The sequence below is a fragment of the Stegostoma tigrinum genome, chromosome 17, assembly GCF_030684315.1.
Source record: "Stegostoma tigrinum isolate sSteTig4 chromosome 17, sSteTig4.hap1, whole genome shotgun sequence".
In the NCBI taxonomy this organism is placed as follows: domain Eukaryota; kingdom Metazoa; phylum Chordata; class Chondrichthyes; order Orectolobiformes; family Stegostomatidae; genus Stegostoma; species Stegostoma tigrinum.
Genome location: NC_081370.1, coordinates 34,943,161 through 34,970,864, shown reverse-complemented (window position 1 = coordinate 34,970,864; position 27,704 = coordinate 34,943,161). Strand labels below are relative to the sequence as shown.

Here is a 27,704-nt window from a genome sequence, read left to right as displayed (position 1 = left end):
GACATGCATCAAAGATCAAAGTTGCTGGAAAAGCTCAGCAGGTTTGGCAGCATCTATGACGGAAAAACAGAGTTAAAATTTCGGGTCCGGTGATCCTTCTGAGGAAGGATCCTGACTTGGAAATATGGTGTCGCTTCTTCACTGTTGCTGGATCAAAATCCTGTATTTCCTTCCCTAAGAGCATTGTGGATTGATGTGTACAGAATACGGGCTGCAGTTAGTTCAAGAAGACCTTCGGCTTCCACCGGCTTCCCAAGGGCAACTAGAGATGGGCAATAAATGCTGGCCAACCAGTAATGCCCATACACCATAAATGAATTTTAAAAATGACAATATGTACACTGTTTGCATCCGCTTTGCAGTTTGCCTTCCACATTTTTGTGTAGTCAGCAAATTTGGCTACAGTACATTTGCTTCCTTCCTCTAAATTATTGATAATATATTGTAAACTTACCCTTGAACAAACTATATGGGAAGGGAGGGGAGCAATTTTAATCAAACATTATATATCTAAAAATAACACGGTGTGAAACTGGATGAACACAGCAGGCCAAGCAGCATCAGAGGAGCAGGAAAGTTCTAAAAGCTGATTAGTTATAATAGTCGTAGGTCTGAGGTGTGTGGGCGTCCCCTGCCTCAGCGGGCGGGGACTGTATTGGTGAGTGGGTCTTCATTTGTGGGCGGTGCCAGCCTCGTGACAGGGGGCGGCCTCTATGGGCGGGGATATTAGGCTCATGGGCGGGACCTTTCACTTCGGACGAGTCCCGTTTCTGTGGATGGGTTTGTGTCCAGCATCCTTTATGGGCGGGCCCTGGCTTAATGGGCGGGGACATGGTCTTTGGGCGGGGTCTCCCTCCGTGTACGCTTTCTGTCTCTGTGGCTTCGATTGGGTCCCGATAGGAGGGCTCTACCTCTGTGGGCGGGCATGAACCGAAGGGCCTGGCCGGTATCCGTAGGGCGGTGTCAAACTAAGTGGGCGGGGCCAGACTACAAATATGGGTGTGGTTAGGGCCCACAGGCGGACGCCCTTTGTGGGCGGGGCATAACCTTCCAGGCCGATCCTCTCTCCCTCAGTGGGCGGGGCCCGTGTCCATGGGAAGAAGCATTCTGCTCTGGGCGGGCTTTTGGGTCTTCGGACACCGTGGGCGGTTCTGTAGAGCTGGAGGTGGCTCTGATGTGCGCTGCGCCGCTCCGGACTGGGGATGGAGCTGAGTCGGCTGATCGAACAGATCGAGAGCGAGGATCAAGATATAGTGCTTGCAGCGCTCCAACTTCATAACACGGAGGTGAGTGTCAACAGAACACCGGGGCCCTGGGACACTCTGATCGAATGTGGTAATGGAGCTGGATTACATCGGGTAACTCTCTGGACCTGAGCGGCACCTGGGCCAAGGGCAAAGGCCAAACCCGCTTTACCCAGTAAACAGCAACAATTGCAGCCTTCCTCCCTCCGGAAAGCAATTGCAGCCTGCCCAGGCCCGGGATTTACCGTTAAACCTAAACCAGCCAATACCAAAGCCGTGTTCCCGACTGTGCCCCGCCCCCATGCACAGGCCCCGCCCCCTCAGTGTTCTCCTCCCCCTCCCAATCGTTTCACTACCCCTTGAGCACCTCTTCCTCCCTCGTCTTCCCAGTGTAGAGTGAGCACCTTAAGTACCCCTGCCATTGCTGCAGGAAATTTGCCTCATCACCACTCACCTCCAGCTGTTCCGGAATTGAGGAGCTTCAGAAGTCCCAGTGGGCCTGAAGCTATGATCCAGTGCTTTGGTTCCAGTTTGATGTGTTTGAGTCCTGTATCTGGCAATCTTTTGAGGTTCATGGGGGCTTGTAAATACAAGTGTCTGTGCAAATCTGGTGAGGATGGTATGGTGGCTCAGCGGTTAGCACTACTGCCTCACAGCACCAGGGACTGGAATTCGATTCCACTCTCGGGTGACTGTCTGCCTCCAGTTTGTACATTCTCCCTGTGTCTGTGTGGGTTTCCTCCCACAGTCCAAAGATGTGCAGGCTAGATGAGTTAGCCATGGGAAATGCAGGAGTATTGGTTAGGAGGATGAGTTTGGGTGGGATGCTCTTCAGAGGGTTGGTGTGGACTGGATTGGCTAAATGATCTGCTTCCACACTGCCAGGATTCTGTGATTCTAGGTGTGAGTTGGTTGGGTGGCTGGGACTCTGGAAAACCATTAACTTAGGAAGGAACAGAAAAAGATGCTGGAAAAGCTCAGCAGGTCTGGCAGCATCTGTGAAGGAGAAAACAGAGTTAACATTTCGGGCCCGGTGACCCTTCCTCAGTTCCAACCCGAAATGTTAACTCTGTTTTCTCCTTCACAGATGCTGCCAGACCTGCTGAGCTTTACCAGCAACTTTGGTTTTGATCCTGATTTACAGCATTGCAGTTCTTTTGGTTTTTATCTCAGGAAGGAAGTTGGTATCCTAGGCTCTGAGAGTGTTTTAGTGGCTTTGTGATGGGGCTGCCAAGGACTGAGAGCGGGAGTTCTGGGAGTATGTGGTCAGGGTTTTGAGAGAGGTTGTTTGGTAGACTGATTGTCTGGGACCCTGAAGGCCCCATCACGTGGTGAAGAAGCTTAGGGTCTGATCTATGTGCCATGAAGGTTAAAGCTGGGGTTGTGACAAATCTTTGAGTTGGACTGTGTGAGTGGCTTGTGGGTGGAATTGCTGATCTCTGCAATCCAGGTACAGACAGAGTGCCTATGCGAAACCTGCATTCTGGCTTTCTGATTTGTATTTCAAACTTGGAGCAGCTTGCGTAGTTATTCAATGTATGAACTTCAATCAATGGTGACAATTCACTTTCTGTTAAACTTCCAACCAAAAGCAGGATAACAGCTGCAAAGCCAATATGCAAATGCATTTTTCTTTCTTTAGCTTGAATATTGCTGGCAGAAGGGAGGAGTGAGAGAAGTATAGTGATAGAAGAGAGAGTGTAGAGAGATTTTGATGAAGATTGGAATCAGGATGTTGAGGGTTGGGGTGGGTTTGGGATGGAGATTGGATTGTTGAGAGTTATCAATGTAGAGGGGTCACACTAGAGGCTCCGTCCAAGAACACAGTAGTTTAGATAACATCCTAGCAGTTTGTAAAATTGCATCCAACATATTTAGTAATTCTAGGAAAAATAATGACCATTAAAATGTTTTTAGCTTATATAAAAATGGAACTGACACAAATGTCACCTGCCCTAATAGCTCCGGCAGCATGGTATCAATCTTATTTGATAATGCTCTCTTGGACATTTTACCATGTAAAGATGTCATATTGCAAGTAGTTGATGCATGATTGTGGGAATTCTGTTCAGGCCCTTGGGTTTCGAATGCTTTCTAGAGTTTTGACGTTCAGAGCTGGAACCGTACTTGTTCTCCAGAGACTTTGGATATAATTCCCTCCAGTACATGAAGTGCTCCAATCTGTGCGGTTGTGAAGAAATTTTCTATCCTTTTCAGTTATGATAAGGTTCAAATAAATTTATGTCACACCAGTTCTGGTGAATCTAATGAAATCAGTGTTCGGTGATTGAGTCCTGCTGTAAAGAGAGTCAGGACATGAATGTATTTATAATCCAAGATCTGCATCAAACCCTAGATTTACACACTCTTAAAATGGGCAAGATGGTAATAAAGGAGTAGGCATGACAACATGTTTGTCATCAAATATGCTAAGAGAATTTAGTGAACAGTGTCCAGTTCTGTGACCTGGCTCAGAATCTTTACAGCCATTAATTTTTATAATTTTCATTTTAGGTTGACTTATCACTTGAAACACTACATTGACCACCCAATCCTAGTCTTGATAAGTTGATGGAGAACTGATATTTTGAACTGACTTGCGAAGTCACTTCAAAGATCAGTTATGAGTCACCTACCAGATGTAGGTCTGAACTCTGATACAAGCCCAGACTGGATAAACTTGGCAGGTTTCCTTCCTTAAAGGACATGAATGAACCATATGCGTTTTCATAATAAACCAGCTTCATGGTCACCTTTATTGTGATCAGTGTGTTGGGTGATGGCAAGTGTTGTGATTGACGCAGTTTATCCTTATAGGTCCACATTATATGTGGCACAGTCCACATTTCACTGTTGAATTATGGTGTTTAATATTATAACATGCTGACAATAATATGCTGACTGAAGATGAATATGATACTTGAGTGTTTGTGAACGAGGTCAGCAGCAATCAGATAATGTAGCTAATGGAACTACAATCTTCTCACTTGTACGTACAATTCTTTTTCTAACATTTGTCAATAATTTTGTAGAAATAACTAAAAGCAATCGTTTCTGCTGTCTTACAATTTCTATTTCTCATCCTTCTCTTTCAGAATTCTCAACGTTTCCTATTTGATGTGGAGGATAGAGAACTAAGACAGGTAAGGTATAGAGAGAAGCGATTGTTGGGAGCAATAGGATGGAGGAAGCTGAAGTTTAGAGACCCTGAGAAATAGGGAAAGGCAAAGGGATAAGTGGGTGCATTGGGTAAAGAGATTTGTGCAATAAGGTGACAGGATTGGAGAAACAGTTTAGAGAAAAAAAACTTGAGTAATTGCAAGGCTCATGCAGAGTTGTTTAGAAAATGATGAACAGCTTTTATTGAAGTTCATAATCTACAGGATCCAAAAGCAAATTAAAGATAAACACAAACAGCTTTTACCCTCAGGCTTCACCATGGGTGATTCATTATTATTTGAGTTACCTTTCACTGCGGAACTCTGGTTAGGTGAATTTGCTCTCTTTGGAACTAAAGGCAACAGGACAAGGTTTAAAGAGATAATGGGAACTGCAGATGCTGGAGATTCCAAGATAATAAAAGGTGAGGCTGGATGAACACAGCAGGCCAAGCAGCATCTCAGGAGCACAAAAGCTGACGTTTCGGGCCTAGACCCTTAATCTAGCAATTTGCACTTAATGTTTTATTTTCCCCATCAGCAAAGAAAACAAATCTCTGCGTATATCTCTCTGAACCAGTGGCAGTAAATATTTTCGCACGGTGTGGGACACATTTCAATGTTTCTAGTCCTTGGATGGAAGAGGACAGGACACAACAGTAAATATGAAATTCATGGAAAGGTCTAAAAGCAGTAATTTTATAATTTTAAAGAGTAATTAATAGTAATGAGCATTTAAAAAGTGTCAATCAGGAAAACTCAATCATTAAACCAATTTTTGTCCTTCTGGTTAAGAAGCAGGGCTAAAGAGAGAAAAATAATCAGTCCCAATTTATGATCACTGGGAAAGGGGGTGATAACTGAACAAATGAGTTTAGTTTTTTAATCAACACCTACCTTGGGTCTCCTTTGGTGGGGCACACCCTGAGCTAGCCACGCCAGAATTGCAAGTGAAAATGGATTTGAAACGGAGTTAACTTCCAGCTTGGGTTTTTTGCTTCTCGGAGCCTGCTTTCCCTCTCTTTCTCTTCTTTCCCTATCCTGTATACTTATCCCTCTCCCTCTTTCTATCTCACTATTTTTCTCTTTCTCACTACTTTTACCTTCTCTGTAACATTTCTGCCCCCACTGTCTTTCTCCTTTAGATCTGTCTGACTTACTTTGTGCTGTTATTTTCAAGAAAACAATTCATGGTGCTTTGTGCTTCCAACATTTACCAATCCCTGCCTTCACACTCGGAGCCCAGGCCTCTTCCCACAGCCTTCCTATGGCAGCCAGAAGCTGTTGTTGCCCACCTCCAGCTTGCCTTTCAATGCTGGCAGTGTGGACCTGGCTTGCTGTCCCTGACTAGCCAAGGGAAGCTGCTCAAGCTAGTCAGGTCCTCCATACTTCTACTCAGCCCTGCTTGTCATGGCCATCTCGAACGCCCCAGCCAAGATCTACCTGTACACAGCTGTAAATGTTCCCTTTTTACAAGAACAGCAAAGTGGATTGGCAGAATTCCTACTGCCCACCTATTTCTAAACAACTTCCGATCCAGGTCAGAGGCCCCATCCTGGCCGCAGATAACACTCCGTTCCTCCTGTGAAATACTGCGGATGCCGGAGATCTGAAATAAAAACAGAAAGCCTCCTATATTCAGAGCAGGCTTGCTGACTCACCACCATGGCTTGTTTTTAAGTAGAACATCCTGGACATCAGTGTTTTGCTTTCATTTGGTTTCAATTAGTGATGCAGTGATGGAAGTCTCATTGATGCATCATAATGACTCACTTTCCAAAACGTGTTCACTGAGCCAAGAGGGAGGTATAACTGAGAAATTTATAAACAGAAAAATGGCCAGATAGTTGATTGTCTTGAAGATATCAACAGTTTGATTGAGTTGGTGCAAAAGTAGCAAATGGAACTCAATTTGGAGCAGTGTAAGGTCAAACATTTGGATAGGACAAACATAGCTAGGAAATACAATAAACAGAAGGGTACTGAGAAGGGTGAAGGAAGTAAGAAGCTTTGGACTGCCTGTCCACTTGTTCCTGAAGGTGGAAGGACAGGTCGATCAGGTGGTAAAGGCATAGAGCTTTCTTTTATTGGGTAAGGTACTGAATACAAGAGCAGGAATATAATGCTGGAGCTAAATAAGACTCTCATTGGACAAGAGCTAGAGTTTTGTGTACCATTCTGGTGACCACATTACATAAAGGACATCATTGCTCTGGAGACAGTACAGAGGAGATTTACAAGAATGTCCCCATTTTCCAAAAATACAGCCATGGGGGAATATTGTGTATGCTAGTGTTGTTTTCCTCAGGTCAGAGTGGTGACTTACCGAGGTTTGCAAAATAATTAGGGATTTGGATGCATTGGACAGGGAAGATCTGTTTACCTCTAGCAGAGAGGGTGTTTACCAGGGCCATGAAGTTAAGATGATCAGTAGAAATATCAGATGTGAGGAAAACCTTTGGGTGCCTGGAATTCACTGCCCAGTTTGGTGTTTGAGGTACAAACCCTAACTTATTTAAAAGAAATCTGGACCTGCACCTGAAGCCCTGTAACCTTAAAGGCTACAGACCAGACATGAGTAAATGAGACTAGAATGGTCAGCCGCTTTATTTAGCTCAAAGATCATCAAATAACGTTAATTAAACAAACGCCAAAAGATGGTGGAATTTGAATTCAGTAAAAATCTGGAAGAGTCCAATGGCAGCCATAAAACCTTTGCTGATTGTTGGTAAAATCCATTTTGTCAACTAATATCCTTTAGCGAAGGAAATTCTGCCCTTACTGGTCTGGTTTATATGTGACTGTAGACCTATAAGAATGTGATTGACTCTTAACTGCTCTCTGGCTAATTAGGGATGAATGATAAATACCAGCCTGATTAGTGGTGCCCTCATCCTGTGAAATAATTGTAAAGAGATTTAGCGAAGGAAGAGGCTTCTTGATGCATTTATATTTAAAACTTAAAAAAGGAGAACAATTATAAAGCAGTCAAACAATTGTCGCAATAGTGACTGCAAACAATTCCAGATCTCCATATGATTTCCAACCCTTTCCACTGTCATCCATACCCTTAACCTTAGTCACCTTCTCCTCAAATACTCATACCCTACAAAAAAAGCCAAAGAACTGCGGAGACTGGAAGTCAGAAACAAAAACAGAAATTGCCGCTAATATTCAACAGGCCTAGCAGCATCTGTGGAGAAAAGAGTTTGGGCCCAGTGACAACTCTTTAGAACACATTCTACCTCTTCCCATACCTCAATCCCACTGACTTGCCCTTTTACCAATCTCTCAAACCAGCCAACCCAATCCAACATGACTTCTATTAACTGACCAACCAACCTCCACCCCAATTCACACTCTCTTTTCAGTTCCACACCATATCTACAATTCCAACAACACATACCTCCCTTAATCTCTGAATTGCATTGACACACCCTCTCCTCTAATTCATCAATTTACAATAATCCTCACTCACCCTATACCCTCAACCTGACTGACTCGCATTTACCTCAGTGTCTCAACTCGACCACTGCATTTCCTCTCCCATTCCACAACCCTGCTAACCTAACTTTTCCTTTCCTTCAACACCACCAAAACACTCTGTTCTCAATCCTTCAACACCACCAATCCATGCTCTTCCCTGTCCCTCAATATTGTTGGCACATCATCACTCTGAATCAACCAACCCACATCACCCATAAGACCTCATTCACAAACTCATCCTCTTCCCAGTCCTTTGCCCTCACCAAGCCATGGTCTTCCCAATCCCTCAACCCCATTAACACACACCTTCCATAATTTCTCAATCCCAATGACCCCTGCTCTATACCCACCTCCATACCACTGGCCCACCCATTCTCCTTACAATCCCCAAATGCTACTGACCCAGCCCTCCCCAGCAATCCAACCTTCCCCACCAGTCCGGCCTCTTTCGACCAACTGATCCTCTTTTCAATCTCGTAAACTGAACACTGCTTCAAATCCCTTCACTTCTGACCCAAACATTCCAATCTCACCAATCCACCCTCTGCTCAACAGGTGACTTTGTGCCTATGATTCCCAGAATTCTCCATCACTGGATCTTGCCATCAACTGGTTTCTGAGTCTGTTTTGATTCATTGATAGTATTTGTCAAGAGTATCAATATCAATGAATCATGTTCAAAATGCCAATTGTCAAACATTTTCTATTGGCATGTAAAAAGTAGGATGTGAGAGATGTGATGGAGTTTACTAGGCACAAGACAAGGGTAGAATTCTTAATGAATTCTTCATGCCATAGTTTACTAAGGAAGAGGATGCTATCAGAATATAGATAGATGTGGAGCTGGAAGAGGTAATGGGCAAGTGAAAATTGATTGGCAGGATGTCCTTGTGAGGATAGCTATGCTCACAGTGAATAAGTTGCCTGGTCTGGCTAGCTTGTATCCCAGGTTATAAAGGGAAATAGGGTGGAGAAAACGGATGCCCATAATATTCCTCAGTTAAGAGGGCTGTGTCAAGGATTGGTGAGTGAAAAATGTGACTGCTACGCCCTGTTGCTTGAATAACAATGTTAATAGAATTGGCAGACAAGTGGCAAATGAAATTTAAAGCAGTGATTGTGATTTGATACAGTTTATAGTACCAAAGTTTGTGCAGAGGGTCACATGGGTTCATTAGCACAGATCTTTGAAACTAGCAGGATATGTTAAAATTCATCAATTTACAACAATCCTTTGTTGTAAATTGATGAGTTTGCAAAGCATATGGAATCTTCTGATTCATAAATCACGATATTAAGTACAAAAGCAGAGGTTTTGCTGAACTTCTGTAAAGGTCAGACTGCAATTACAGTATTAAGTTCAGTTCTAGTTAAAACATTTTAGGAAGGATGTGAGGTTCCTTAAGTGGGTCCAGACAGATTTATCAGAATGGCCCCAGTAATGAGGGATTTTAGCTACGTTGGACCAAAGGAGATTGTGAGGAGGTTTGATAGACTCGTGCAATATTATGATATGCTGAGATAAGGCAGACAAAGAACAGCTGTTCTCATGAACTGACTGTACAAGGACACAAAATTAAGTTGGTGAGATGGAGGGGTTGTTGTGTAATAACTTGATATGAAGCAAGTGATAAAGTTTAGAAAGTCCCTGCCTGCAGAGGTGATGGAAGTAGAAATGGTAAATGATTTCAAAAGGAAATTGGATGGGCATTTTAAGGAGATAAATGTACAGGGATAGAATGGGGAATAGGGATAATTGGGCTGTGTTTACAGAGTTGGAATAGACCTGATTGTCTGAATGGCGTCCTTTTGCCCTGGAATGGCTTTGCGACTGCCAGAATAGCAGAAGGTGACCTAAACTAACTTTGGCTTTTATTCATTCAATATTGGTGCGTTGTCTCCATTGCCAATATTCTCATTTTTACAGGCAGGACTTTTGTTCCAGCTTCATTCTACATTCTGTTCCTCTCCTCTGCCCCATTCGGTAAAGTTTCCTCAGTTTCCTACTCTAATTCAGTCTGCAAAATTGTGGATGCCCGCACCACGCCCATGGTTCGTGGCTTCCTTCTGTAACAGAGATTTAAAACCCAAACTCGGTAACAACTGATTATTGTTCTCTAATTTATCTGCTCAACTCCCTGATCTTTCTCTGCCTGGCATTTAAATCCCAGTGACCCCTGCTGTATAACCACCCAATAACACTGTCTCACTGAGTACGCTTGAGAGAATAAGGCAGCTGGCTGGTCCTCAAACAAGTGCTTCAGAACTGTTAAATTGTTCTCAGGTCAGATACACAGACAGTAGACACAGTCCTTCCAGGATCCTGCCACACTCTGCTTCAAAGTTTCAATCAAACATAGATTTGCAATAAATTCCACACTGGCCTATCTGCCAACAAATCACAGACAATGGAAGCGATCTCATTTGAAAGTGAACCCACATTAAAGAGCAGCAGAGGCAGGATAAGGTCTGTCATTGATCCCAGTGTGAGGGGAGAGTGCCCTGGCCCCATTCTGCTTCCAGTGAATCTAGAAACGTGTCAGCCAGTTTTCTGGAATTTCTAAAACTTTCCTTTGACACTGGGAGCCTTCTCTTGGCCCTGGCCTTGCCCACCTAACATCTTTTGTGTGTTGCTTTAACTCTCAATCCACACAGTAATGAAGCTGAGAAACTGGTGTTAAGTGGTGGCTATCCAGGCAGGTTTATCTCTTTATGATCACCTTTCAATAGCAACAGACCAGTGAGAAAACATTCAAAAAGCTCAAATGATGTGAATTAGGATTGGAAAATACACGGGGAGCAAATAGGTAATTGCCTTCTCCTGGTATGTCACAAATAGAAAAAAAAACTGCTCTTTCACATTAATATAGACCTTATTATTTATAGTTAGTCAGGTATCGAAAATGTAATATATACAGTTTGTGCTGTTGGTAAAGTTTACAACACACAGGTAATAACTGATTAACTTTTCAACAAATGCACAAAAGCCTAAAGAAAGATGTACACAGGGCAGACATGGTTTCATTCTCATCTGGAAGTCACTTTCTCTGACAATGCATTACTCCCTTAGCACTATCACCCTTAAAAGCATTGCAGTCTGTCTGTAACGTTCCCTTGACAATGCAGGGTTCCCTCAGAACTGTCCTTCAGACAATGTAGTACCTACTAAGTACTGTCCTTTTAACAGTGTGACATGACCACAGAACTGTCCTTCTAACTGTACAGGGGTCCGACAGTACTGTCTCCTCAACAATGCACGGCTCCCTCTGTAGGGTTAGGTGGTCGTTGCAGAGCTCGCTCAGAAACAGCCTTTGGATGCTGCTCTGCTCCCCCAGCACTGTCCTTCGGATAGCGCAGGGCTCCCTCGAAACTGCTCCTTTCACCATGCAGCGCTCTTCCTGAACTGCTCTTCAGATCCTGCACTGCTGCCTCGGAACTGTCTGTCAGACAATGCAGGGCTCCCTTGGAATAGTTGTTCAGATGGTGCAGGGATCCATCAGAACTGTCCTATTGGTCATGCAGTGCCTTCTAAGTACCGTCCTTTTAACAGTGTGATGTGACTGCAGAACTATCCTTCCAATGGTTGAGGACTCTAAATGTACTATCTACTCAAAAGTGCAGGGCTCCCTCAGCACTGCCCTTCCAACAGTGCAGGGTTCCCTCGGTACTGTCCCCTTGACAGTCCAGGTCTGTGTCTGGATTTTTCCCCTGATAGTGCAGTATTCTTCAGGATTGTCTCCTCAACAATGTAGGGCTCCTTTGGTACTGCTTGTCCAACAGCACAGGGCTGTCAGGACTGCCCAACCAACATACAAGATTTCCTCAGTACTGTCCCCTCGATGGTGCAGGGGCCCCTCGGTTCTGGCCCTGTGAAAGTACAAGGCTGTAAATATAAATGGTTACGAATGTTTTGGAATATGAGTGTTTGGAGGTCTGAAGGAGCTGAAAATGGTTATACAGGCGTGTAATGGATCCAGGCTCCATTGACTTCAACAGGGTCTTGTCGTATTCCTTGCATTGGTGTACAGCTTGGACAGTGCCACAACAAATGCTGAAACTCCTCCAGACTTGCTCTGATCAAACTTATATACACCTAAGTCCCCACATGTCCTCCTTCTGTGTTTGCACACTGCCCTCCCACCATTGACCCTCTACCAGCCATTCATCCATCCACCAACTAACTGCTCCTCCTCAGTTCCACTATCCCTCAATTATATTTCAGCTCTGAATCTGTGAGCAAAGCTGAAGATTAAGCTGGGAATCAAGGACAAAATAACTTATGAGAACTTATTAGGAACAAGAGGAGACTATTCAGTGTTCGAGCTTGTTATATTGAAGCAGAGGAAGGCTATTCAGGTCCTTGACGCTGCTAAATAAGAACAGAAATTTACTCAATCTGTTGTGCCTGTTACCCGAGGACCAAGCCATTCATCCCCTCAAACCTGTGCATTCGTTTCGCTAATTCATGATCTGTATCCTTTCCTGTGTATTCTTTGATATCCTTGCTCAATTTTGGGGGGAAAAATATTCTCTTGACCTGGGCAGAAAGTTCCAGATTCTCATTCTCCTTTGTCAGAGCACGGAAGAAGCCCTTTGGCCCACCAAGCCTATCTCTACTAATCCCATTTACCAGCACTTAGCCTTGAATGTTATGACATTTCAAGTGCTCATCCAAATTAAAGGTTGTGATGTTTCCCACCTCTACTACCCTATCAGGCAGTTCATTCCAGACTCCCACCACCCTCTGTGTGAATTTTTATTTCCTCAAATCCCCTCTAAACGTCCTCCCCTTCATCTTAAAATTACGCCTTCTCATTAGTGACCCTTCAACTATGGGGAATAGCTGCTTCATATCCACCTTGTCCATGCCCCTCATAAACTTATACATCTCACTCAGGTTGCCCCTCAGCCTTCTCTGCTGTAAAGAAAACAACTGGAGACTGTCAGCCTCTCTTCATAGTTACAGTGCTTCAAATCAGGCAACATCCTGCTGAATCTCCTCTGCACCCAGGCAGTACAATCACATCCTCCCTATTGTGTGGCAACCAAAATTGCACACAGCACTCCAACTGTTACCTAACCAAGCATTTATACAGCTCCCACATAACTCCCTGTTTTTATAATCCTTGCTGTGACTGATGAAGGCAAGTCTCTCTTTTGCTTTTTTAACCATCCTGTTTATCTGTCATACCATCTTCAGGGATTTATGGACAAGCACCTTAAGATTTTTCTGAGCTTCCTCATGTCCTGCCATTCATTGAGTACTCCCTTGTGTTGTAACGTCTTCCAAAGTACATCTTACGCTCTTCAGAGTTAAATTCCATTTGTCACTGATCTGACTATCTGACTAATCAGTTTATATGTTCCTGTAACCTAAGATCTTCTTCTTCACTATTAACTACCTAGCCAATCTTTGTGCCGTCCGCAAACTTAATTCTTAATCCTTTCCCCTCTCAAACATCCTCATCTACACTGATAACATATATCTGGAACAATAAGGGACTCTGCACTGATCCCTATGGTACACTACTGCATACTGACCTCCAGGCACACAAACATCTATCCGCCAGCACACTGTCTCTTACCATAAGGCCTATTTTGAATTCATTTTCCAAGCTACTCTGGATCCCATTAATGTTTCCTTTCTTCACCCCCAAACAGCATGACTCACATTTTAAAATTTCATGTTTTAGTTTCCCCAAGTTCCATCATCATTTTAATCACTCACATTATAATGGGAATGAATAAGGATTCTCGATCTTTTCTGAGGTAGGTTCTATACAGTCTCAATCTTGAGCTGCTGAATACAGTGGGCGGGGAGAAATATGAAGCTTTGTGAGCAAGAATCCAGAAATTTGCTTCACTATTTGTGTGCTTTCAAAACAGCAAGAGATTTTGTAAACATTTGCTGACAAATCCATGGAGAGATAGAGTTGTTTGCTGCATATTTATCGCTGCCATCTCTCAGGGGTTCCCATCTATTTATAACCTGTTTATGTGGTGATTGGTACAGTGGCACCTGGGCTGTAGCCTGTTTGGGAGATGGATTGCTAAGTATAGCTGTAAATAATTAGGACATTAATGCAACAATGTATATGCATTTGTACAACCACCTTGAGCTACTCATCTCAATAGGCTACAACAGAAATACAGCTTGACACTGGATTCTTGATAAATTGACTTCTAGTATTTGTCAGGTTCTGGAACCAGAACGGTCAGATTAAACAAAGCAACTCCATACAAAGCATTGATTTTCATATTCTATAGCAATTTCCCTCTGACAGCACCTGCCAAACCCACAACCTTTACCATTTAGAAGGACAAGGGCAACAGATGCCTGGGAGCGTCACCCCTTCATTCACCAACCTGATATGGAATTACAGTCACTGTCTCTTCACTGTCACTGGGTCAAAGATTGTGGCATTCTGTTTGTTAAAGCACCCTAGGTGCCCCTACATCACATGAACTGAAGCACCTCAAGAATGGGACACCCCACTTACCATTGACGATCACATCCCATGAATAAAAAAACAAAAGTAATTGGGTAAATATTTAGAGGAGAAATCTGCTGGATTATGTGGGAAGAGCAGGGTGAGGGGATAGCTCTAATTGGATAGCTCTTTCAAAGAGCTGGCACTGTCACATTGGGCTACAGGGATGTGCAGGCTACGTGGATTAGTCGTGGGGAATCTAGGGTTACAGGGATAAGGCAGGGGGTTGGGTCTGAGTGGGATGCCGTTTGAAGGGTCGGAGTGGACTCGATGGACCGAATAGCCTGCTACCACACTGTAGGAATTCTATGACTGAATGTCATTCTCCAGTCACGTGTGATATTATGATTGTAAGTGTGAAGAGGTTTAAAGTCACCATAGAACTAACAAACCACAAGGCTGCTCCCTCATTAGAGAGATGACTGGTGGTGGTTTAACCAAAGGGGCACCATGCCTTAGACACAGGGAAACTTAGAGAAGGAGAGTCGTTTTGCTGACTGCAGCCAGTGTGGGAATTGCAGTGTTGGTGTCAATCTGAGCTGCAAACTATTCCAGCCAAGTGAGCTAAGTAATTCCATAGTAAGAACACGGAATGAGTGCTCACAATGGGATATCAAGGCAGGGACTGAAATATTTAAAATAGAAATTGGTTAAGGATTTGAAAGAGAACTATATAAATGGATACATGAAAAAAGAATTAAGATTTAGCACCGGGCACGATAACTGAGCTAATTTTGTGAATTCTGGATGTGAGTTTGCTCACTGAGCTAATTCTGTGAATTTTTGAAGTGTGATAGACCCTCTCGAATTTTTAAAACAGGTAATATGTACGCAAGTAATAAAGGCACAGTTGATTGTCCCCTATTGCAGACGTTCCTTTCCTTACAAATTTCCTTGTGATGGTCACAGTGAGAATAATAGTGCACATGGACAGAAATATGTAAATATATTCAGTTGTCAGTCATTTCCTCCCATGATTAATTTTTCCATTTTATTTTGTTCCCAGAAACTCGGCAAGTTGGTGATCAAGTTTTTGGAGCGAGATTTGCAGCCAGCGTGCCAGGTGGCCTGTTTGGGAACTGTGCGCATTCTATCCCGGGACAAGAACAACCTGAGGCCATTCACCACCAGGGGAGCCATGCAAACCCTGGCCAGACACGCTGGAATTGATTATAGTGAAGAACGCATGGATGGGATGCCTGATGTTGATGTGATAGTTGAGGCGCTGAAATGCCTCTGCAATGTGGTGTTCAACAGTCCTACCGCACAAGCGATCAGCGCAGAAAGCTGCATGGTGCTTGGTCTTACTGAGCGACTTAAACTTTACAATGGGAAGAACCTGACACATGATATCAAATTTTTTGATTGCCGCCTGCTCTTCCTCCTCACGGCTCTGAGGCTGGACATCCGCAGGCAGCTGGGTCATGAGCTGCGTGGTGTGAGTCTGCTGACTGATGCTCTGGAGAGCACGCTGAGTGTCAGGTGGTCAGACACATATGAGGTGGCCACAGATGGACCCCCACTGGCCCGTCAGCAAACTGACTGTGCAATGGAAATCCTGAAGATCCTCTTCAACGTCACTTTTGACTTGAACAAAAGAGACGTGGATGAGGTGACTCTCTGATTCTCACTCTGATCGGTCCCTTCTGTAAGATTCGAGAGGTTGAAATAAGGGGAAAAAAATAATACTTGAGTCAATAAATGACAGCCAGCGTGGCTTTATAAGGAGAGGGGTACCAACAGTGACAAAATACAGGAATAGAATGATAGGCTTGGAGAATGCCATGTATTTATTCAGTGATTTCATTATGGGTAACAATGAGCTGGTATGTTTGGATATAAAGGATAAGGAGGCTATAGTTTCCTCAGAAAATAAAAGTCTGAAAAGAATGGAGGACTGATGGATCCAATGTCCAGATACATCAATTGTGAAAACTGCTGTATGGTTCTAAGGTAATTTTTAAAAAAGCAAATCTGCATTGGGTTCATTTTGAGAGGGATAGAGTTAAAAAGCTGATTAATTAACTAAAACTTCTATTGAACTTTGACAAGACCACATCTGAAGTACTTCATATATATTTCTGGTCTTTCTATCTTTTTATGGGAAAGATGCAAAGAAAAATACTATCAGGACAAGCCTACAACTAAGTGGTTATACCTATCACTTTGAGGAAAAATTGAACAGTAGTGTACTTTTTATTCTAGACAAAGGAAGGCTGTTGGGTGACCTAACAGAGGGCTGTCAAACTTTGAATGAATTTGCTAGGAGTTGACACAAAAGATGATTCAACTTGTGGGCGAGACCAGAATTAGGAGTAATCAATATACGATAGTCATAAGTTAATCCAATAAGGAATTCCAGTAGAAATGCCTGAGTGATGAGAGCTGAGTGGAATATATGTGGATATGTTTCAGGCGAGGCTAGGTAACATGAGAGAGAAAGTAATAAAATGATGTGTTAATCAGATGAGGTAATGTAAGGTGAAAGGAGATACATGTAGACCTAAAAGCCAGTGTAAACCATTTAGGGTGAATGGTCTGTTTCTCTGCTGTAACATTCTATGTTAATCATGTCTACCAAATATGATGTTGGCCACGTCACTGGGAAGACCGCTGCTTCCATTCTTTGCATAGGATCTTTTACGTCCAACTGAATGGGAAGACAGGATATCAGTTTAACATCTTCTGGAAAATAAAATTGCCAGTTTAATGTGCTGTCAGTACTGCTGCTGCAACGGTGCAGCTCTAATTCATTCTTGGTCCTCTGACAGTGCAGCACTCCCTCAATACTGCCCCTCCAACGGTGAGCACTCCCTCGGAATACTCCCACATAGGTGCTGTACTCCATCACTACTCCACACCCCCCCCCCCCCCCCACAACAGAGCTGCATTTTTTATCAGTTCTCCCCCACTTCCGCACCCCTGACATTGTGGTTCTCTTTCAGTACAGATCCGCCAGTAGTGCAGGGCTCCCTCAGTACTGACCCTCTGACAGCACAGTATCTTTTCACTTCATTCATAGTTCTTCATCACTTTGAACAACTTCACAATGTCATATGACAGTAATGGATTATGGTAGCTATTCTGCACACTTTAATAAATCCGATCAGAATGACCTAAAATTTCCTTACTGCTGAATCCATTTTGTTTACTTAGTGATTCTAAGATTTTAACCTTTGATACACATTCTAGAAAACCTTCTCCCTCAACTTAATTTTTGTCAAACATCAATATACGTAGAAGGCATCTAAAACTTAGAGAAGTGTCTGAACTGCTAATACTTAGCTATGGTATAATTCTTTGTACCGATAGGAAGATGCTGCTCTCTATCGCCACCTTGTGGCCATTCTGCGACACTGCCTCCTTGTCAAAGCTGATGGAGAGGACAGAACGGAGGAACTACACAGGTAGGGTCAGTATATTCCCACACTTCCCTCCTGCTTGTTACCTTCTCCCCAGTCTGAAACCTCATTTGTCCTTATGTAAACTAATCCTAAGAACTATGAGTCAGTTAGATTAGTGTCTGTATTGAACAATAACAAAATATGATAAATCCAGTTGAAAAATTTTGTTTGGAAATGATAGGTCAGGTTTAACTACACTTAGTGAATTTGTTATGGAGTGGGAAAGCTCAAGGCAGTAGCTGAGCTGATCAGTGCTGTGATGGGTTTGTCCCAAGAGTTATGAATCATTATTAGACCCCCCTTAAAATATTTCAAGAAGGTTGCCTGAACCCTGGCTTTTTCTTTTTTTTAAAGGCAGATATGAAGTGTCTGTTCCTAATGCAATGCACTTGGTCAAACTTCTCGAAATTAAACAAAACAATTAATTTAAACACTGTAGTTAAAATACAACAAAAGAAAGAGGAATTTGGAATAAGTTAACTATTGGAAACTTAACAGAATATTAGATACAGTAACCATTACCCCTTGGCAAAAAAGGAAAATTCAGGCACAGATCCTTTCATGCAGTTCTCCTATCAAGGAGGAAAAAACATCAAGAGAAAATTCAGAGAGGTAGCAGCCAAGAGACACTTACAGAAGCTTTTAACTCTGTTGAGACCCTAATTGCTTTGATGTTACTGACAAACAGCTGGTTGGAGGAAAGTATAGAGGGGATGTCAGAGGCGGGTTCTTTACACAGAGAGTTGTGAGAGCATGGAATGCGTTGCCAGCAGCAGTTGTGGAAGCAAGGTCATTGGGGTCATTTAAGAGACTGCTGGACATGCATATGGTCACAGAAATTTGAGGGTGCATGCATGAGGATCAATGGTCGGCACAACATCGTGGACTGAAGGGCCTGTTCTGTGCTGTACTGTTCTATGTTCTATGTTCTATAAACCAAAACCCAGAAATTCTAATTTGTGAGAACTGGTCACACCCATCCAGGTTGCATTTAAAATAAAAACCCAAGACCTCCCAAGCTGTTTACTCAAGTGGTATTCAGTAGCTACCTCAACACTGCTTGTTCAATCTCTCTCTTAAAAGAAACCTGAACGAAATAGCAAATTAAATTTACAGCCTGGTCACACAAATGACATCAGTTATGTGGACAGACCGGAGAAGCTACAGTTTATCTCCTTGAAGCGGTGGTGGTTAAACATTTAGTAGAAATATTCAAATTTTCATAAAGTAAATAAGGAAAAATGTTTCTGGTGGTGGGAGAGTCAGTATTGAGAGGACACACATTTCAGATAATTGCCAAAAGAACTATAAGACAAAATTAAGATAATGAAATGTGAGGCTGGATGAACACAGCAGGCCCAGCAGCATCTCAGGAGCACAAAAGCTGACAAAATTATTTCTGCGGTATTTTGGCGTTTGGAATGAGCTTCCTTAACATGCTGAAATAGATTTCTGTGGATTTCTTAAGAAGCAAAGGCACATGTGTGTGAAGGGAAAAGAATTTTCTGGACTGTAGGGGAAGAGGATTAATTAGTGTTTTTTTATTTCTAAGTGCTGTCACAGGCCTGACTAACCATGTGGCTTCTGTGTGCTGTAAGGTTCTATGCACAGATGAGGACTTTCCATGATTTTGCAGAATTCTTAATTTTGTAAAAGAAAATTCTGCCCTTTGATTTTTGTTTTCTCTCTCTGTTCCCAAACTACTCGATGGGAGCTATCATCGGCCTCCTGGTTGTTGAATCTGCTGCCATTTGACTGGCTGTTGTTTGGAGCAGCAGAGTTTTTCTCGTCAGTAGCTGCTGCTATCATGCGAGAGGGGTGTGATTGCATGTGTCTATGATTAAGAGAGTATTTACTGTGTCTGTGTGTGTGTGACTATGACTGTGTGCCTGTGAGATATTGGACATGTTCTCATTGAGCAAATGCCAAATTATGTGTGAGAGCTGAGTTTGATCTGGGGACTATGTGCAACATTGCATTCGCATGAGTGTGCCTTTGTGTGTTGGCAATCACTTGGGCCTAAGAGTGTGATCTAGGTCTCTGTATGCACAACAGCGATGAGTTTCTACTAAGTGTGCTGTCTTCCTATTTGTTTCCTGTTTTCAGTCACACGGTGAACCTGTTGGGGAATCTGCCACTGATGTGCTTGGATGTCCTGCTCACACCCAGAGTTCAGCTGGGCTCGGTTGAATATCTAGGAATGAACATGGACGCTGTCAATTTGCTTTTAGAATTCTTGGAGAAGAGATTGGATCGGGTGAGCATCAGATTGTCAATGTTCATCAAAACATTATTAGTGTCGGTAATAAAAATTGAAAAGTAGAACATTCTACTACTTTTTAAAATGTTCAAAACTTGTAAATGTTGATGCTCAGAGGAACAAGGAACACATACAGATACAACAAAAATTAGAAAGGCAGATGTGATGTGGTCCTTTTTATGAAGGGATTGGAATATAAGAATATGGAAGTTTCTGACAGTTGCACACAACTTTAGTGAGACCACACCTAGAGTACTAGGTGTAATTTTGGTCTCCGTATTTAAGTTTATACATGCATTGGAACTAGTAAAGCAAAGATTCACCAGATTGGTCTCTGGAGTGAGAGGATCATCCTGTGACAAGAGCCTGAGTAAATTGGATCTATATTCTCTGGTAAATGTACAATACTGTGGATGCTGGAGATTTTCAAAGAAGAGTCATATCATCCTTGAAATGTTAACTCTCTCTCCACAGATACTGCCAGATCTGAGTTTCTGCATCATTTTCTGTCTGTATCTTTTGTGTTTGGAAGAATAAGATCTCCTTGAAACATCTAAAGATTCTGAAGGAGCTTGACAGGCTAAAAACTGAGACTTTGTTTTCTCTGGCTAGAAAATATAGAATGCAGAGGCACAGTCTCAAGAACAGAAATGAGGGAGTGTCATGGTCCAAAGGCAAAGGTCCTCTAGTTATATATAACTTGTCTTGCATGAATAAGATAACCAGAACAATGCTAAAGTCATTGTAATAAATCAGAAGACATTGTACAGGAAGGAAATAAGAAACATTAAAGCTCTGAAGTTTACCTGGAACTTCACTTATCAAAGCTTGAATGGAGTCCTTTCAATCATCACTTAGGGAGAAGACACTTTAAAAACAGCATATGCAGTCCTTTAAAATTAATCCAAACATTGCAGGTGCTGGAAACCTGCAATAAAAACAGAAATTGCTAGAGAAACTCAGCAGGTCTGGCAGCATCTGCAGAGAGGAAGCAGAGTCAACATTTCAGGTCGTGACCCTTCTTCGGAATGCAGTTCTGAATCTGAAATGTTAACTCTGCCTTCTATCCAAAAATGCTGCAGGACCTGCTGAGAGTCCCCAGAAATTTCTGTTTTTGTTCTATGGAATCCTTTAATGGTCCTGTGCCTGCATGGGATAGTGAGAGAATAGCCAAACGCCAACATCTTCCAGCACCCGCCCTGGCTGTCAAAACAAATGGCTAAACTGACTCAAGCTCTTGTTCCAGGAAAATCAAATCTTAACCTCTGGAATTTGAGTTGGAGCAGAACACCCTCGTTATGCTTGCTGTAAGCACTTTGAGCTCTTGGGTAGCTATTTGAGAGAGAAAGAAGGCCAGTGCTGTCGAAGGCTGCACCCCAAAGGCAAAGGCCCAGGTGAGTAGAACAGTGTGCAGCCCCATCTCCTAGGCTGTGGAATGGATACATCTAAGGGGAATCAAAATAAGCATGAGGCAGAAAGGAATACAAAGATGTGCTAACAGGGTTGGATAGAATCAGGTGGGAAAGGCTCGTAGTACACAAGCATCAGCTTGGACCAGTTGGGCTGCATGGCCTGTTTCTATGCTGTAGGCTGTGTAAATTGTTGGACTGAGTAGGAAATTCTGAAAGTTTTCTGAAGCTGCAACAATTGGACTGAAACGGGATAGACTAGTAGCAAAAAGTAATTTCTCAGATGATGAACTTCCTTCCCTAGCCCTAGCTCCAGCTCCAGTCTTTGAACATTGCCTTGTGAACTTTAGAAAGAGAAACATGTTTGAGGAAGGGAGAGCAGGGACATGGCATGACAGCTGTTTCAATAGGAGTTGAACCGTTTTAGCTGTGAAATGTTTTATAGTAAGTATGGAAGAAACGTCGGCAAAGATTTCCCCTGAATAATTGCTATCAGAACTTGCAGTGGTTATCCCTGACTGTTGTGGGTCTCACAGTGAGTATGAACAACGTGGCTAGAGTTTAATCCTTCCTGAAACACTGATGATTTTTCTTCCCTACAGGGTCACAAACTGAGGGAAACACTGATCCCTGCACTCAACTTACTAACCGAGAGTGCCCGGGCCCACCGAGAGACCCGGAAATTCCTCCGCATGCGGGTAAGATTATCCACGGACAGAAATTTCACGATTGTAGGGAGACTTCTGACCTCATTGTATCCTAACTCTGCCATGCCCCTTCCACATTCTGATCCTGCACTGTCCCTGCCTTGACCCTGTGCTGACCCTGACAGTGACCCTCAGTATCACTCAGTCATGTTCCATAAGTAGGTGCCACACAGGAAGACTCAATTTATTCCATTGGAAAGATATCTGCTGCAGTTAAACTAATGTGTGTCTGTGCATGTGTACCCATGTCATGTGTGATCCTTGCATGGCATGTGTTTTCTAAATATATGTGCTTGCTGCTGACTGATGCTGTTGCCTCGGGCTCAGTTGTTAATTGTGCGGTGACTGTTTGTTTGCTCTGAGCATTAACAGCTGTGACTGGCTTTGATTCCTCCAGGTCCTCCCTCCACTTCGTGATGTACAAACACGACCTGAAGTGGGAAACTTACTCCGAAACAAACTTGTTCGTCTGATGACTCACATCGACACAGATCTGAAGCACTGTGCTGCTGAGTTTCTCTTTGTTCTGTGTAAGGAAAGTGGTAAGACCCTCTGATTTTCCTTGTGTTCTCGCTTAGGGTTGTTGATACGAGTCTAGAAAATTAAACATTTGAGGTGTTGAAGGAGATGAAGTGTTAGATCAGGCATATGGGAATTAACTAATCTCTCTGGCTGGGAGGGCAGAATAACCTTAGTTAGTGCCAGGCCATTCAGAGATGTCACAAAGCACTTTTTCACACAAACTGTATTGGAAATCTGGAACTCCCAGCCCCAAATATCTCTAAATGTTGAGGATTAATTAGAGCTTTCAGAACTGAGATTGATTGATAGATATTTGTTGATTTTAGATAACTATAGAATTGGCTGCAAATGCTCTAAAATACCATCCACAGGTGGCATGAAGAACATGCTTGTGTGCAGAGGCAGTCAGCGTAATTGAATTAACAAGGCAGCAGAGCTATTCTCTGCTAAACAGTTCAGCCAGAAGTGTGATCAGGACTCGAGCAGCACGGAGCTGGCAAAGAGGAGCTTCCCCTCACTGGCAGTGCCTACTCAGTTGTCTCCTCCTTCACTGCGTTTGGCCTGCCACCCAGCCCTTTCCAACTGACAAGCTGCTCGGGGATGGACTCCTCACAGAATCTGGGGACCATGTTTGTCATCTGGGGCTGCTGCTGCTACTTGTTTTCCTCTCAAACCTGTACTCCCTTTCGCTGCCTCCTCATGCAGGTTCCAGGCATGCAGCAGTAGCTGGGCATGGCCTTCCAACTCTTGGAAGAGCCTCTGCAAGGGCGGGAGTGGCATTTACCAAGAAGACACTGCCAACATGGGGAAGTTTCTCTTCATGAGCTTCTGGGCCTAACACTTCCGCACCTACCCAGTCACACCCCTAAGCTTGGCACACTCTCCTGACCTTTCCTATAGCCTTACAATACTTTTCCCCTTTGAAAACTACAGTTTGAATTTGCCTGCATCGCACTCTCAGGCAATACAGTCCAGATACTAATCCCTTATTGCGTTTTTTTTCTCACATCACTTCCAGGTTGTGTAGCCATTCATCTTGAATAAATGTCCTCTGATTTTTAGACTACTTCATGATTTTGAACACCTGTATTGAATCCCTCAGCCTTCTCTCAGGGGAACAGCCAGCTTTACTGATCCATTCACAGGACTGCAGTCCCCCATCCTTGGAACCTTGCTTGTAAATTTTCCTGTACCTTCTGTATTGCCTTCATGCCTTCCTGAAGTGCAATGCTCGCAATTAGACACAATTTAAACAGTGTTTTATAAAGGTTCACCATGACGTCTGTGCCTTTGTACTCTGCCTCTATGTATTATTCACTTTTTCAAGCTGACCTGTCACTTCGTAATGATTTATGCACATGTATCCACAGGTCCCTCTGCTCCTGCACCCCTTATAGAATTGTATTCTATGTTTTATGTTGCTTCCTTTTGTTTTATGTACTCAGGGCTGCTCACAACATCCTCTCCTTTTATCCCTTTTATTCAAGCTTAACTTAAAAGATGTTTGAGACATTGCCCTTGTTCAAAGTTCATTAAAAAGCTTCTTAATGGCTTATAATTGAATGTGCTGTACCCTGTGACTGATTGAACAGGTTGCTATGGTCCTGAAGTCAATCCTTGACTTGTGCTGAGTTGTTAGGCTGAAGAGTTTTCATGACAGTGCTCAGGTTTCTCCATTTCTGACGAAAGCAGAGCTAGAATTGGAGAGTGGCTGAACCTGGAGTGAAATGATCCCAACTCCTTCCCCCAGTTCAGCTCATGCCTGAGCATGCTTCCTAATTCATCCCTCTACTCTGTATATTCTTATTTAGTGGCAAGGTTTGTTAAATACACTGGCTACGGAAATGCAGCTGGTCTGCTGGCTGCTCGAGGACTGATGGGAGGTCGGACAGTAGAGGGACTGTATTCCGAGGATGAAGACACAGACACTGAAGAGTATAAAGAAGCCAAACCCCAGTGAGTCAATCTTCATGCAAAGTGCATTTATGTAGTGCCTGTAATGAAGTTAAAAAAAAACAATTTTCTTCAACGGTGATGTTTAGACAAAATTGGATACTCAGTCATGTGAAGATGTAAGGGGCAGGTTAGTCAAAGAAGAAAGTTTTAAGGACCATCTTAAAGGAAGAGAGTGGTAGATTGGTATCGGGAACAAATTACAGAACCAAGGGCCTGGCTAACTGGAGGGAATGGCTTCAATGATGGAACGTTTAGTATAGAAGATGCCTAAAAAGCCATAAGAGTGGAGTTCTAAGGAAGAACCTATTCTGTGTCCATGATCAATCATCGTGTCAGTGATTCTGATCTTAGCTCATAAAGTGAGCTGTTGGGGCTGACAGCATCTCTAGCATGTGAATTCCCCAAATCCTGGTGTTTTGGGGCATTGTGGAAGCCTTCATTTGGAACAGTCTCTGAAACCTTTTTCCTCATGATATGTGTGCATTGTAGCATCAATCCTGTAACTGGTCGAGTGGAGGAGAGGGCTGTGAATCCCATGGATGAAATGACAGACGAGCAGAAGGAATATGAGGCCATGAAACTGTTTAACATGTTTGACAAGCTCTCCAGGTAAGAGACGCAATGGAGTACTGATAATGTAGCACTGTTGATGACTAGTTTTTATATTTATTGTAAGAGTATATATTGTCCCTAATAAAGCTGTTCTTCATTGAGTTTACTGAAGAAACCCGGTGTAACTCTGTTTTTGTTCTGGATACTAGTAACCGAAGAAAAAAATTGACCATTTTTGTGACTAAATAAAACATTTATACTTCTGGTACAGTTTGTGGAGGAATGGGGTCTTACACTTCTCGTGTCAGAGTCACAACAATTCCTTCTCCCTGTAATAAAATCTTATTAATCTCTTAAAAGTCAAAATAAAAAGTAAAATAAGATTCTTAACAGTGCCTAAAATAAGCAATGGGATCAAAATTAGTGTGTGTGATATTAATGTGATACAAATTCTAAATAATCGCATGATCTTCAATTGCCAACATGTTTCAAGCAAATAGACTCTTTCATTGTTCAAAACAGCTAAAGTGGAATTTGATCCAACGGGTTAATATCACAGCAAGATTCAAACTGATAGTTTCTTATTGGTCTCCCTTGGACTATCCACACTGCCATTGAATGAATTAGTTGAAAGAGTCATGTCTCTTTTTTTGGGTTTCTGGGCTGCACGGTGTACAGCAGTGATTTAATTACAGCTGTCGCTGTGCCCCAGATTTCCTGATGTCAAATAGTACTCTTTCAGGGTTAGAATGGAACATCAGAGAGCCCCATCCAGGATAAGGGTCTCACCTGGACTAGGACTGAGGGAGCTGGCCTTTCCACTGATGCTCACAACCAATGAACAAGTTATTTTTAAAAACATGAAAGCATTATTGACCAGATACATGTTCACCCTTCTCGTACCTTGTTTTCTTCATAACCACAATTCTGATGTTTTGTTTAATACACAGGGAGCAGATAATTCAGCCAATGGGAGTGACCCCAGATGGGAAACTAGCTCCTTTGGAAGAGATGATGCAGCACATGGTGGAAGTGCAAGAGACATCAGACTCTGACTCTGATTCAGACTGAAACAGCTGAGTGAGAGAATGTCTGTGGAGGTGACGGACTGCTCGATGAGTTTTGTCACTGTTAGTTTCCATGCTGGTAGATATGTGATTGGTAGCTTAGTGTAGTCTGTTGTCCCAGCAAAAGGGTTCTGGGGCGTCATGGACAGGCCTGAAGTGTGAACACGTTTTGTAGACAGAGTACTGAGGTGCCTCCAAATATCTAAATGCTCATAACTGTTGAGGTAACTCTTCCATCAGAGCAATAAAATTACACTATATGGTGAATATTTATAATTGTTTCATTAAAGAATTTTTGTCAATGAACAAACATTGATAGGTTATCAATGTAAAACAAAGAATAAATACAACTGGCATCCTCACCATTGGCTTCCAAAACTTTTTCCAGTGGTATAGGTACCAGCCTAGCTGGTTGTCTGGAATGTGGCCCTTGGAATGGATGCTGCCCCCCCACCCACCACTGTAGGTGTCTTGGCAACCCAACCAACTGTCCAGCACAAACCCCTCACAACTGGACATTGTACCAACTGGCCATTAGTCTGGCATGAGCCACATTGGCCATTGGCTCTGTTTGCCAACCTTCCGTCTAGTCTGAGCCCTGATGCCTTTCTGAATTCCTAATGCGACCAGGCCATCTACCTCTGCTGCCTTACTTCCTCCTGCCGCCCACCACTCCCCCCCCCCCCCCCCCCACCATCCCCACCCCCAATCTGTCCCCATTCTCTCAACCTCCCCACCCTTTAATAAGGAGAATAAACTTTCTCCAGGTTCCTGGTCTGTCATATTTTATTCTAGCTTTTAAATTAATAATTTATCATAATGTTTAAAGAATGGGAGGATACTGAACTCACCAATAACAAGTATAGGTGATGAACTGAATAGCCAGCATGTGTGCGGAATTTTCCATTGTGATGCGTGTCTGTTGTGACATATTGATAGAGGAAGTTAACAGGTAATAAAATCCCATCTGATTTTCATCAGATGGCCTGAGAGTCAGCATGTCAGAATGCAACATATATCAGAGACTGACTCCTTTTCTAGGAACAGATATCTAGTTTATTCTTAATCTTAATACATCCCCTATCTGTGCAACCGGAATAATCCATTAATAAGGACTGTATCAAGCCCAATGGTTATTTGATTAACCTCTATAAAATCTATGTACACTTGGAGGAAAAATATACGAGAACCTTGAGCCTGTCTTTTCAGTTGCATCCGCAATCCACTGAAGTATTGAATTCCCTTCGATTGAAGAAATTTCTCCGTATCTCAGTCCTAAATCAGTCCCTTATCCTGAAACTGTGCCAGCTTGTTCTGGATAACCTAGCTAGGGGAAACAACCTCTCCATGTCTCCTCTGTCAGCCCCTATAAAATTTTATGTTTCAATGAGGTCATTTCTCATTCTTCTAAACTTTAGGACATATAGGTCTAATTCACTCATATTCTC

At 42.9% G+C, this 27,704-nt stretch overlaps 1 protein-coding gene across 2 annotated transcripts; it reads left to right on the top strand.

The window, feature by feature from the left end:
* The first annotated feature begins 1,081 nt into the window (after positions 1-1,081).
* Positions 1,082-26,931, top strand: ric8a (RIC8 guanine nucleotide exchange factor A). 2 transcript variants are annotated; one of them, XM_048546135.2, is made up of 10 exons: positions 1,082-1,286; positions 4,340-4,387; positions 15,386-15,673; positions 17,692-17,786; positions 19,890-20,040; positions 22,055-22,150; positions 22,557-22,701; positions 24,493-24,637; positions 25,127-25,246; positions 26,140-26,931. In XM_048546135.2, exons 1-10 carry the CDS (start codon positions 1,203-1,205, stop codon positions 26,258-26,260), a joined length of 1,293 nt encoding a protein of 430 aa, XP_048402092.1. In that variant the 5' UTR covers positions 1,082-1,202; the 3' UTR covers positions 26,261-26,931. The 2 variants fall into 2 exon arrangements, with proteins under 2 accessions (XP_048402092.1, XP_048402091.1); XM_048546134.2 differs by having other exon boundaries at positions 15,386-15,991.
* The last annotated feature ends 773 nt before the right edge of the window (positions 26,932-27,704 follow it).

Coding starts and splice junctions, on each gene's coding strand:
- ric8a (XM_048546134.2), top strand. CDS start 1,203: ATGGAGCTGAGTCGGCTGATCGAACAGATCGAGAGCGAGGATCAAGAT. Junction 1,287..4,339: donor TCCAACTTCATAACACGGAG/GTGAGTGTCAAC, acceptor CTTCTCTTTCAG/AATTCTCAACGTTTCCTATT. Junction 15,992..17,691: donor ACAAAAGAGACGTGGATGAG/GTGACTCTCTGA, acceptor TTGTACCGATAG/GAAGATGCTGCTCTCTATCG.